The 13218-nt window shown below is 36.3% G+C and overlaps 1 protein-coding gene across 1 annotated transcript in view; it reads left to right on the top strand.

Moving 5' to 3' along the window:
• RXFP1 (relaxin family peptide receptor 1) overlaps positions 1–10700 on the top strand; it is an 86597-nt gene extending 75897 nt beyond the window's left edge. The window contains exons 13-18 of the mRNA XM_080676790.1: positions 378–449; positions 1533–1604; positions 4175–4404; positions 6932–7342; positions 8034–8252; positions 10255–10700. Of these exons, the coding sequence (XP_080532916.1) occupies positions 378–449; positions 1533–1604; positions 4175–4404; positions 6932–7342; positions 8034–8252; positions 10255–10553 (1303 nt within the window). The 3' untranslated portion in view covers positions 10554–10700. The remainder of the gene's footprint in view (positions 1–377; positions 450–1532; positions 1605–4174; positions 4405–6931; positions 7343–8033; positions 8253–10254) is intronic.
• The last annotated feature ends 2518 nt before the right edge of the window (positions 10701–13218 follow it).

The following is a 13218-nucleotide window of genomic DNA, read 5'->3' as shown; positions in this document are numbered from 1 at the left end:
GCTCCTCTCTGGGTACCCTACCATGTTTCTGGTGGGAGCTATTTCTTGACAATTCCACCTCCATGCTCATGTCTTAGTTCTCTCTCTCTCTCTCTCATCCCCTATTGATAGATAGATGATAGATAGATAGATAGATAGATAGATAGATAGATAGATAGATAGATAGATCACTTATACAATTATAGAGTACTTCCTAAGAGCCAGGAACTGTTTTATCTCCATTAATTCATTTAAATGCTAATGTACACTATGAGGCATGTACTATTACTGTACTTTTTTTGTTAATGTTTAAAAGTAACCCAAAGTTAGCAGATATACTTTATCTCTCCTCAAGCAGTTTCTAGAAATAACTTATTGCTGCCTTTTTTAAAACACAGGAATCTTTCCTATAACCCAATCAAGAAAATTCATGCAAATCAATTTGATTCTCTTGTCAAACTCAAGTCTCTGTAAGTATATGCTTATGGGGATGTTTTATGATAAAATTGTTATTTGTATACTAATAGCTAATAAATTCTATGAAATAAAATTTATAGAATCTTTCAAATCAGAAGCTTTATTCCCAGGATATTAGTTAAGCTCCATAAAAACATATATGATGAGTGCACACTAGATTATAAACAGATAACTATTAGTTTTATCATATATTTGTAAACTAAAAATTAGATAATGATGAATCATTTCAAATTTTTCTATTAATCACTAGCAGCTTATATTGGATTGATTGCTTCAATCCTCTGAAGGCATCTATGCATATTCATTCCTCCATTAGCACTGGATTTCTAGGATTTATATGCCCATCTTTATTCCAAGAGAGAATATTCTAGATTACATAAATCATCATTTGTACCATAAAAACATATTCTGATAGGATCTAAGAATTGCCTTAAAAGATAAGCTTCAGTTCATTTAAGTGTTCCCTTAGCAAAGTGACATTTTATTAGAAAAAAATATTTTTAAATTATTAGAAAATTTTCAAAAATATAAAACTCCTCTGCCATTTTAATATTGTCTAATACCGTGGTCGGCAAACTGAGGCTCACGAGCCACATGCGGCTCTTTGGCTCCTTGAGTGTGGCTCTTCCACAAAATACCATGGCCTGGGCGAGTCTATTTTGAAGAAGTGGCGTTAGAAGAAGTTTAAGTTTTAAAAATTTGGCTCTCAAAAGAAATTTCAATCGTTGTACTGTTGATATTTGGCTCTGTTGACTAATGAGTTTGCCGACCACTGGTCTAAAAGCTGATGCTTGTTCATTTATTCTGCAAACATTTATTGAGTGGTTACTGTCACAAAGCATTGTGCCATGAACTATGAGCATACAAAAAAATTCAAATAAGGGAGATATATATGGGTATATGTGAATAACAGAATCGAAAAGGGGTTGGGGAAGTGCCTAGGGCAGGCTGAGTTTGAATGTTTGGTTTACAGTATATGTTAACTAACAGTATTTTATTAAATTGTCCTTTGCAAAACCTCATTTTATTTTACCCTGTATAACATGTTATTTTGATCATGAATTTGATATTTTTAGCAGTCTAGAAGGAATTGAAATTTCAAATATCCAACAAAGGATGTTCAGACCACTTATGAATCTCTCTCACATGTAAGCAGATGTTTTTCTTGTTCTTCACCTTGATTTTAATATTTTATGTTTCCACATATATTGAGCTAATGCATCCATACCCCTCATCCATCCAATCTGTTAACATTTTCTAGTGACTAAGTTGCCTAAACAATAATTAACTCTTAAGTGTTAATATTGAATGGGGTGACATTTAGTTTCCATGGTTTGGTAGAATCAAAGATTTTTTAATGTCAGAGAACATAAGTGTGGAGGGAACCCACTCAGCCTTGTAAGTTCTCCTCACTCTTATACCACTCATAAATATTGATGTTTGCCCAATGATCTGGTAAGTTGTACACATAGTATAAGTGCTACCAAATAAAGTAGGAATTATGAGCAACATAAAATAATTATAAAGAAATAATTGCTATAAACGGAGGAAGCTAAAATTGCCCTCAATGTCGAGATATAACTGAAGCAAGTGTGTACAGATACCACAGTAAACAAAAAATATTTTATTCAAACAGTGTGTCTGATTGTGCCATTGATTACAGGCTTTAGAAACATTTTCTTTCATTGAATGCAGTCTTATAACAGGAATTAGAATGATCTCCTTGTCAGGATAATTAATTCTCAATAATTTAGAAAGTGTCATGTCAGCCACCACCACTCTATAATCTTGCTTTACATTTTAAATCTAACAAAAGACAGTCTGTTTTTGTTTTCCAATATTCCTCAGAAATTAAGGCTTATAAAAGTTTCCTTGGTTCCACACAACATAAAATACTTTGACTAAATTAAGCAAATCAGAATTTATTAGAAGAAAATGATATAGCTCCCAAAACCCAACAAACAACTCAAGAAACAAACTTGAATTGAGCAGAAACCATGGCAGATCTAGGTATGCATGCAGCAAGAGTTAAACAAGACAATTTACTGTAATTGCCAAGCTTTTATCTTGTACTAGAGGCCCGGTGCACGAAATTCATGCACGGGGGCGGGGGTCCCTCAGCCCAGCCTGCACCCTCTCCAATCTGGGACCCCTCAGGGGATGTCTGACTGGCTCTCACAATCTGGGACCACTGGCTCCTAACTGCTCACCTGCCTGCCTGCCTGATTGCCCCTAACCACCTCTGCCTGCCTGATTGCCCCTAACCATCTCTGCCTGCCTGCCTGCCTGCCTGATCATCCCTAACTGCTCCCCTACTGGCCTGATCACCCTAACAGCTTCCCTGCTGTCCTGATCGCCCCTAATCACCTCTGCCTTGCCCCGCACCTGGGACCCAGGATTCCCTCCTCTAGCCAGTCGCAGGTACCCGGGACCCAGGCTTCCCTCCCTCTGGCCAGCCACAGGCACTGAGGATCCGGGCCAGCTTCGCCCGGGCTGGCCACAGCCACAGAGGACCATGGGCGGGCAGCTTCCCCCCGGCCGCAGTCACAGGTGCCTGGGACCATGGGGTGGGCAGCTTGTCCCTCTCCTGGGCCGCAGGTGCAAGCGCAGGTACAGCCACTGGTGCCCTGGACTGTGGGGCAGGCGGCTTGTCCCTCTCCCGGGTGGCAGCCTGGCTGGTCCCCATTCCTCTCTGGTGAGCTCATTTGTGCCTGGCTGGTCCCATTCCTCTCTCACGAGCTCATTTGTGCCTGGCTGGTCCCCATTTCTCTCTGGTGAGCTCATTTGTGCCTGGCTGGTCCCCAATCCTCTCTCCCCAATGTTGAGTGTCTGAGCCATTATGGTGTGAAGGCATGAGGGCATGATCACCATTTGCATATTAGCTCTTTATTATATAGGATTACTACTAACTCTTTATACTGTAAAGATCATTTATATTTTTTGCCAGAGTACATAACTTTAAAGGCAAAAAGATCTCATTTTATCCAATTTCTACATTTATTAGAAACTTTCCTAGCAAATAATGTGCTTCCACTGACAATTCATCTCCTCCTGGTGGTACTAACACCTACTTCATGGAGTTAATTTGAGAATTTGTTCCTGAAACCTAGAAGATGCTCAATAAATAGTGTTGGTATTGGTGGTAGCACAATAATAATTTTTATTATCCAGTTAATGTCTTTATCCAGCAAGGGAAGTCTCTCTATTGATAAAAGAATTCCCTCCACAAATATGTTCCAAAATCCAGTGTGAGAGGTAGGCAAACTAGCAAGTGGTTATAGGACACACAACTGCTATAACAAAAAAGCCATGGAAGCACGGAGAAGAGAGCACTTAAGTCTCCCTTCCCCAGAGGGTTCAAAAGCAAGATCAGTGGCAGCAACAATATACCAAACACTAAAAACCCAAAATAGTTTCATTGATGGGTTCTCTTGATCACATGCTAACAGCTTATTTATATTCTAAGACATGTCTAGCATTTGGATATTCATTATGCCTACTTGCTGCTCTCACCCACATATGCTTTTACAATGAAAATCAAGTTAATGAGAATTAAACTTAGGTTTAAAGCTTCAGTATTCCTAATGTTTTACATTCCCCTGAGTCTCATTAGTAAGACATTTCCTTTCTACTGAGAAAATGTAGGAAATACATATTCATGGATAGTGAGGCCAAATTAAATTTAAAATCTTATTTTAACTCCCTCTTTGCACACCAGCTATTTTAAGAAATTCCAGTACTGTGGATATGCACCACATGTTCGCAGCTGTAAACCAAACACTGATGGAATCTCATCTCTAGAGAATCTCTTGGCAAGCATCATTCAGAGAGTGTTCGTCTGGGTTGTGTCTACAGTTACATTCTTGGGAAACATCTTTGTCATTTGTATGCGACCTTATATCAGGTCTGAGAACAAGCCGCATGCCATGTCAATCGTATCTCTCTGCTGTGAGTATTTCCTGACTGAAGAGGAATTCTAGTTTCAAAATATAGAAAATCATTGCTATTTGAAAATTAGTAAACAGGGACAGACAGAATTATGAGATTTTAAATTTTTCTCCTTTTTGCTTATATATTGTTTTCACATTCACTACAATGAAAATAAAATTTCTTTAGTGATAAGAAAGAAAATAAGTTTTATTTTATTTTTCCAATCCCCCTCTCCCCCTCCTCTCTGACAGCTGTCAGTCTGTTCCATGCATTCACTGGTTCTATTTTGTTCATCAGTATATTTCGTTCATTAGATTCCACATGTAAGTGAGATCATACAGTATTTGTCTTTCTCTGACAGGCTTATTTCACTTAGGGTAATAATCTCCAGGTCCATCCATGTTGTTGCAAAAGGGAAGATTTCCTTCTTTCTAACAGCCATTGTGTAGATGTACCACAGCTTTTTAATCCACTCATCTTCTGATGGGCACTTGGGCTGTTTCCAGATCTTAGCTATTGTAAATTACGCTGCTATGAATTTAGGGGTGCATATATTCTTTCAAATTGATGTTTTGGGATTCTTAGGATATATTCCCAGAAGTGGGATCATTGGGTCAAAAGGTGGTTCCATTTTTAATTTTTTGAGGAAACTCCATACTGTTCTCCACAGTGGCTGCACCAGTCTGCATTCCCGGTCTGCAGCAGGGCACTAGGGTTCCCTTTTCTCCACATCCTCGCCAGCACTTGTCATCTGTTGGTTTATTGATGGTAGCCATTCTAACAGGTGTGAGGTGATATTTCATTATGGTTTTAATTTTTTATCACTCTATGATTAGTGACCTTGAGCATTTTTTCATGTGTCTATTGGCCATCTGTATGTCATCTTTGGAGAAGTTTCTATTCATGACCTTTGCCCATTTTTTAATTGGATTGTTTGTCTTTCTGGTGTTGAGTTGTGTATAAATTCTTTACATATTTTGGAGATTAACCCCTTACTTGATGTATCATAGGTGAATATGAAAATAAGTTTTAAAAGAAGAAAACTCAATCACTTTACACAGATTAATGAAGTTGTCATTTATTACTTTGCCACATAAATAAGCTCTTATTTATTAGTTTTCTTCTCCGGAGGCATAATATATTATTAAAGCTTGTAAATATTTTACTATGGATAAAACCTTTCATGGTCATATTTTTATATCTAGAGCTATATTTACTTTTTTGTTTGAATATCCAATTCATAAATATTGACTTAGTTGTTTTTCTGGACTCTGAGATCCTAGAATCTTTTGTAGTCATAATTTGAAATATCTAAAGAAAATGTTTTTAGTTTATATGAAATATTTTAAAGTTTTTGAAATGTGATCTCAAGCTATTATGTTAAATGAGGACTACAAAGAAAAATGAGCATGAAACTAGCCATCAGGATGTTCATAGTGTAAGTAAAGTGGTCTATAATTTACCTATATTCCCTCAAGCAAGCATCAATCTACATGCTGTGTGCTGTCCCATGTCTTAATCCTATCCTCATTCAAAGTCTAATGTCCAATTGTGTGAGGGGTTTTTTCATTGCAAGCTACCTAAGAAATTATTCACTACTTTGTATTGTTAGTTACAAAATTTTGAGGACTCTCAGTTTCCTTGGTGAAGGCCAGAATGTAATTTCAGTATTTAAGGATTAGGGTCAGCCTTATGATTTATACACAGATGTGATTTTAGGAACTTAGTGTAGATTGCTTGTGCAGTCAAAAAAATCTTATCTACTTTCAGATATGTAATGTTCGATTAAAAAGCAAATACACCAAGTAGGGCATTACATTGACAGCTGATTTTGGGGATGGGAGGGCCTAAAATGAGACAGAGAAAGGTAAAAAAAAAATTTTTTTAAAATGGGAACTGAGAATCCAAGAGAACAGGCCTGCTTAGGCTAGCTCTGGGTAAATAATGTAAGCCCCCTGAAATTGTACTGACTATAAAGCATGTCAGAATTATTTGTATTCTAAATTATGGGCCTCAAAATTCAGAGTCATTACTCCATCACAGCAACTTCTGAATTATTCTCTCTGGGATTTTGGATGATATCTTTTGGTTGTTAAGCTGAGAGAATTTCAGTGGAAGAGGTGAACCAAGTAATAACATCCCCATCTTCGTCCCTAATCCAATGCTCAAAATAATTGCATTTTATTCATTTATTCAACACTTCTGGGTGATGGAGCTAGAATGAAAAACATAACAGACAAGATGCCTGCTCTCACAGACATATATGTTCAAGGAGAACAGAGAAATTATTACTCTTTAGTTGTAAAGGATGTTATAAATGTGGTTATCAAAGAGAGTTGAAGAGGCTCTTGACCATAAATGAATTGTTAGAATAAAAATTTGCTGCCCCAATATGGAAGAAACTTGGCTAGTTTGTTATTTTTGCTAAAATATTAGATATATTATGTATATATAATATTACATATACTCAAATATTAATGCTTATTGATAAGTCTATTATACCTGTTTATTTCTCTAAATTTGTGACATTTACTGATCCCTATAGGTGCTGACTGCCTAATGGGAATATACTTATTTGTGATTGGAGCCTTTGACCTAAAGTTTCGTGGAGAATACAATAAGCATGCACAGCTGTGGATAGAGAGTTTTCATTGTCAGCTTGTGGGATCTTTGGCCATCCTCTCTACGGAAGTATCAGTATTGCTTTTAACATTTCTGACAGTGGAAAAATACATCCGTATTGTGTATCCCTTTCAATTTTTAAGACCTAGAAAATGCAGAACAATTACAATGTTGATTCTCATTTGGATTATTGGGGTTATAGTGGCTTTCGTGCCATTGAGCAATAAGGAATTTTTCAAAAATTACTATGGCAACAATGGAGTATGTTTCCCTCTTCATTCAGAAGATACTGAAAGTATTGGAGCCCAGATTTATTCAGTGACAATTTTTCTTGGTAAGAAATTCTGTATTATGAGCCTTTTTATACAAATGTTACAATTAATCACAACATGAACCTCGTTATACAAATGTTTACAAAAATTTTATATGAGATCTTCTAACCAGTTTTTTCTCATTGACATTGGTGGTGAATTCTATCAGAATACCCTAAAGGGATTTTTAAAAATTTCCTTTAATCATATAAATTCCAACATGATGCACCTTAATAAAAGACAAGACACTAAACACTTGTATATTATGCAATCACCCTAATAATACTAAGCAAAATATATTTTAACTCTTTGCCTTTATACTATAAACAAATTCAAAGTAGCCAGACAAGTTTTTGGCATGTGTACACATACAAGTGTTTTCTCTTGTAATTTTTTTTCAAAATATAATAAAATAATTGAATTATTACAAAAATAATACTAGAAAGGTTAGTTTAATAGACCCAATATATTCATTGAATCACTATAATCTCATTTTAATATGCCATTTCAAAATTAAACATTTTATCCTTCCTCATTACTTCAAAAATACTTCAAAGTCTTAAAAATTCATGATTTCTATATACCCTAGCAATTATGAAGAACAAAAAAAATGTATTGGTCTTTGTTTCTTAACAACAGCTAAGAGTATGTTTTGTTTGTTTGTTTTGAAAGAATATTTATATACATTAACAATAACCTTTGTGTTCTAAATAGGTGTTAACTTGGTGGCATTTATCATCGTAGTTTTTTCCTACGGAAGCATGTTTTACAGTGTTCATCAAAGTGCCATAACAGCAACTGAAATACGGAATCAAGTTAACAAAGAGATGACCCTTGCCAAACGGTTTTTCTTCATTGTATTTACTGATGCATTGTGCTGGATACCCATTTTTGTACTGAAATTTCTTTCATTGCTTCAAGTAGAAATACCAGGTACTACTTTTTTCTTCTTTATGTAAAAACAAAAATAATGTATCTGTTTCTGCAGTATATCTCAAGGAAAGAAAATAAAGATCCTTAACACTAACTCATTTTAAGAAATGTAAGTCAGTTACATGAACTTCAGGTTCTCTTTACAAATAAAATGTTCACTGGGAGGAAGCTGTTCAGTTATTTCCATAAATACCTAAAACCACAATTACTTTTGGGACAAAGGAACAATGACTCAAATAAATTATACTCAATATAGTGACATTCTGGTAATCCCATGCTTAAGATGACCAGAAGGGAACATAGATGAAAACAATGATCAAATAATTATTTATTTCAGAAGGTAAGACATTTTTCTTCCCTGAGTGCATAGCAATTCAAAGAATGTTACCCCAGGGTATGAGAGGTGACAGAAGAAAACACTCTTGACATTTAAAAATAATGTGTATCACACTCATTAAGATGGCTATCATTTAAAAAATAGCAAGTATTGGTGAGGATGTGGAGAAAGTGGCACTCTTATGCTTTGCTGATAGGAATGGAAAATGGCACCACTGCTATAGAAAGCAGTGTGATGGTTTCTCAAGAAATTAAGCATACAATTACCATATTTCCCAGCAATTCCACTAATGGGTATATACCCAAAAGAGTTGAAAGCAGTAACTCAGACATTCATACACCCATGTTCATAGCAGCACCATTCATAATCACCATAGTTGGAAACAACCCAGGATCCATCAATGAATGAATGGATGAACAAAATGTGTTACATATACAAAATGCAATATTATGCAGACTTATAAAAGAAGGAAATTATGGTACATGCTACAACATGGATGGACCTTGAAAACATTATGCTAAGTGAAGTAAGCCACAAAAGGACAAATATTATGTGATTCCACATCTAGGAGGTACTAGAGTAGTCAAATTCATAGAGTCAGAAAGGTTGTAAATGGTATTGTTAAGGGTTGAGAGGAAAGGGGATGTGGAGTTATTAATAGGTACGAAGTTTCATCTTGGCAAGATAAAGACGTTTTGGAGATGCATGGTGGTTATGGTGCACAATAATGTGAAATGTACTTATACACTTAAAAATGATTAAAATTGTAAATTTTATGTTATGTGTATTTTACAATTTTAGAAATGTGCAAAATCCTGTTAACTGTATGTATAGTGCAGTATGTATTCACATTGTTAAAAATTTATAAACATACATTTTTAATTTTGTTTTATCCCATGGTTTGTGGTAATAGTATCTGACATTTTATAAGCAACAAAGAAGAAAGACAGCATTAATTAAATTCTAATAAAAATTTGAGCATTTGGTAGATGCATACATAATATAGTGATTTTCTAAGATAAGGTTAGTCAAAGATGTTTTTACTGAGATAGTGAAAAGTCTGAAAATGCATACCTATTTTTAAGAACCAAATAAATAGTTGAAAAGAAATTTATTAAATATGTGTTCTGAGCAATATTATATGTACTAATAATTAAAATATTTCAAAAGGTCTGATTTAATACTAAACAATAGTTTTTTGTTTCTCTCACATTGATATTTCTCTCTGACTTTCCCTCTCTCTTCCACTCTCTCTAAAAATCAATGGAAAAATATCAATTGAGGATTTAAAAAAATAATAATTTAAAATAATCTTTACGTGAGTAATGCTAAAAAGCCTGAATCAGGATATTAAATGGAATCATATTTTAATAATATATATTCAATTGATGGAAAATATTTCTACCTTATAGAATACTTTTCTGGTGTATTCAAGAAAAGCTATTTAGCAATGAACCCTGGTTTTTTTGTAGCACAAACACTCCCCTTGAACACTGGCACCCTGGAAAGATATCCTGGAAACACATATAGACTTGGTATTTAATTACGTGACATCCAAATGGAAAAATAAACACTTGAAAGAGGCTGAGGTACAAAGAAGGGAAAGGGGTTTCTATAACTTGAAAACATCCACAAATACTAAACTATGTCATTTTTTTCTTCCAGGTACCATAACCTCTTGGGTAGTGATTTTTATTCTGCCTATCAACAGTGCTTTGAACCCAATTCTCTATACTCTGACTACAAGACCATTCAAAGAAATGATCCATCAGTTTTGGAAAAACTACAGGCAAAGATCTATTGGCAGCAAAAGAAGTCGGAAAACACATACTCCATCACTTATGTGGATAGAAATGTGGCCGCTGCAGGAGATGCCCCCTAGATTAACAAAGCCAGCTCTTTTCACAGACCCCTATGAATTGTCACTAATTTCTCAATCAACCAGACTCAATTCCTATTCATAACTGACTCTGACCCCCTTTGGGATGCTTCAAAATGGATTTATTAGTATAAAATGAATGCCACAAAATTAATAATTTACATTAATGGCTAAGATAATTAGGGAAATAAATTATTTTGATAATTTGTATATACTAGCACATATTTTGCATAAAAAATTTAAGAAAAATCTACTTCAGAAATATTCATTCTTTTTTAAAAATATGTTTGTTTTTGTTTTTTGTTTTTTTTGAGAGAGAGAGAGGAAAAAAGAGGATAGAGAGGTAGAAACATCAATGAGAGAGGGACATAATCAATTGGCTGCCTCTTGCACAGCCCACACTGGGGATCAAACCCACAATCCGGGCATGTGCCCTGACTGGGAATCGAACTGATGACCTCTTGGTTCCTGGGTTGACGCTCAACCACTGAGCCACACCAGTCGGGCCATTCATTCTTTTTGCATTTCTTGAGTACCCACTATATGCATAGCACTGCAGTAAATTCCTGGAAGTAGACAGTATAGAACCTTCTCAATCCTATCTAATAAAGAGGGAATATGCTAATTGACCGTCACACCCTCACAATTATGGCGGCGCCCATAGCCAATAAGGAGGGAATATACTAATTGACTGCCACGCCCTCAAATATGGCGGCACCCACAGCCACAAGATGGTGACACCCAGTCCCCTCAGCCCCGCCGGGGCTGCAGGTGTGCCACACAGCCAGGCCCGCCCCCAGGCAGGTCCAGCCACTTTGCGCACCTGCCTCTGGAGTCCCCCGGTCCCCTCAGCCTCTCAGCCGCCCAGGGCTGGCCTGAGGCACAGGCAAGCTTAGGATGGCAGCTGCCCAGCTGCCCAGGGCCAGCACAAGGCACAGGCAAGCCTCGGATGGCAGGTACCCAGCTGCCCAGGGCCGCCCGAGGCTCAGGTAACCAGGGTTGGCCGAGGCTTGCGCTGCCGGCAGTGGCAGCAGTAGAGATGTGATCGGGGCGTTGCCTTCCCCTAATCGCCAGGTTGCCTCCCGCCCCTGAGGGCTCCTGGACTGTGAGAGGGGGCAGGCCGGGCTGAGGGACCCCCGCTCCAGTGCATGAATTTTCATGCACCAGGCCTCTAGTGTTCAATGTTAAATTATGTTTACAACAGAATATATATAGTACATCTGCAGCTCCTATGTTAAGGTAGAGCTTATCTGTCATGCATATCATGGACACTTTCAAATAAGGGTTTAATACTCAGTATAATAGCATCAGAGAAAATGATTGTTTGCAACATACAGATATTGTTTTAAGAATTCGTCTTAACTCTCTTCAAGTCTTCATACACTTTAGAGCCAATATAATGTATTTATTACTATGAAAAAAAATGTTCTGATATTAACCCAAAATAGCACTTCTCTGCCCAAATGTCTTTTTGCTTTGAGAACCATAATATGTGTTTGGAAAATGAGAATGAAAGTATTGCTAAAGAGTGAATCAGAAAAACTAGGATGAGGCTAGACATACAGATCAGTGGAATAGAATTTGAGTGTCTAAAAACAAAACCCTCACATTTACAGTCAATTGATTTTCAACAAAAATGCCAAAATAATCAAATGAAGAAAAGAAGTCTTTTCAACACATGATGCAGGGACAATACACAGGCAAAAGAATGAAGGTGGACCCCTTCCTTACACCATATACAAAAATTAACTCAACATGAATCAAAAATCAAAATATAAGACATAAAACTCTTAGGAGAAAACATTTGAGTAAATCTTCAATACCTTTGACTTGGTAACTGATTCTCAGATATGACAATAAAAGCATAGCAACAAAAGGAAAAAATAAATTGGATTTCATCTAAATTTAAAACTTTTGTATATCAAAGGACATTCTAAAAAAAGTGAAAAGACAACCTATGCAATGAAAGAAAATATTTAGAAATCATATATCTGAGGGGGGTGGTTAATATACAAAATATTTAAAGAACTCCTACAACTAAGCAAAAAAGTCAGCAGCTCAATCAAAAAACGGGCTAAGGATTTAAACAGACATTTCTCCAGAGAAGGTATACTCATGGCCAATAAGCACATGAAAAGATGCTCAACATCACTAATCATTAGGAAAATGCAAATCAAAATCACAATATACTAACACATCACACCTACTACGAGGACTATAATTTTAAAAAATAACATGTTGACAGGGAAGCATCGATCAGACTGTCGGGCCTGAGAGGGAAGGTAGGGGAGGTTGGGGTAAGGGGGAGAGATCAACCAAAGGACTTGTGTGCATGCGTATAAGCCTAACCAGTGGTCATGGACAACAGGGTGGTGGGGGCATGCATGGGGAGGTGTTTGGGATGGGAATGGGGGGATGAGGACAAATATGTGATACCTTAATCAATAAAGAAATTAATAAAAAAATAAAATAAAATAAAAATAACATGTTGGCAAGGATATGAAGATTGAAACTCCTTCCACATTGCTGCTTGGAATGTAAAACAGGTCAGTCATTCCTCAAAAGCTTATCATACAATTACCATATGCTCCAGCAATTTCAGTCCTAGGTATGAACCAGAGTTGAAAACAGGGCTCAGATACTTGCATGCAAGTGCTCTTTGCAGCATTATAAACAGTAGTCAAAATATGGAAGCAATCCAAGTGCCTATCAACTGATGAACAGATAAACAAAATGTAGTTTATACATGC

Source organism: Plecotus auritus, assembly GCF_963455305.1.
Source record: "Plecotus auritus genome assembly, chromosome: 6".
NCBI lineage: Eukaryota > Metazoa > Chordata > Mammalia > Chiroptera > Vespertilionidae > Plecotus > Plecotus auritus.
Note: the sequence above shows the minus strand (reverse complement) of the source record. Positions and strands in the feature narration are given on the sequence as shown.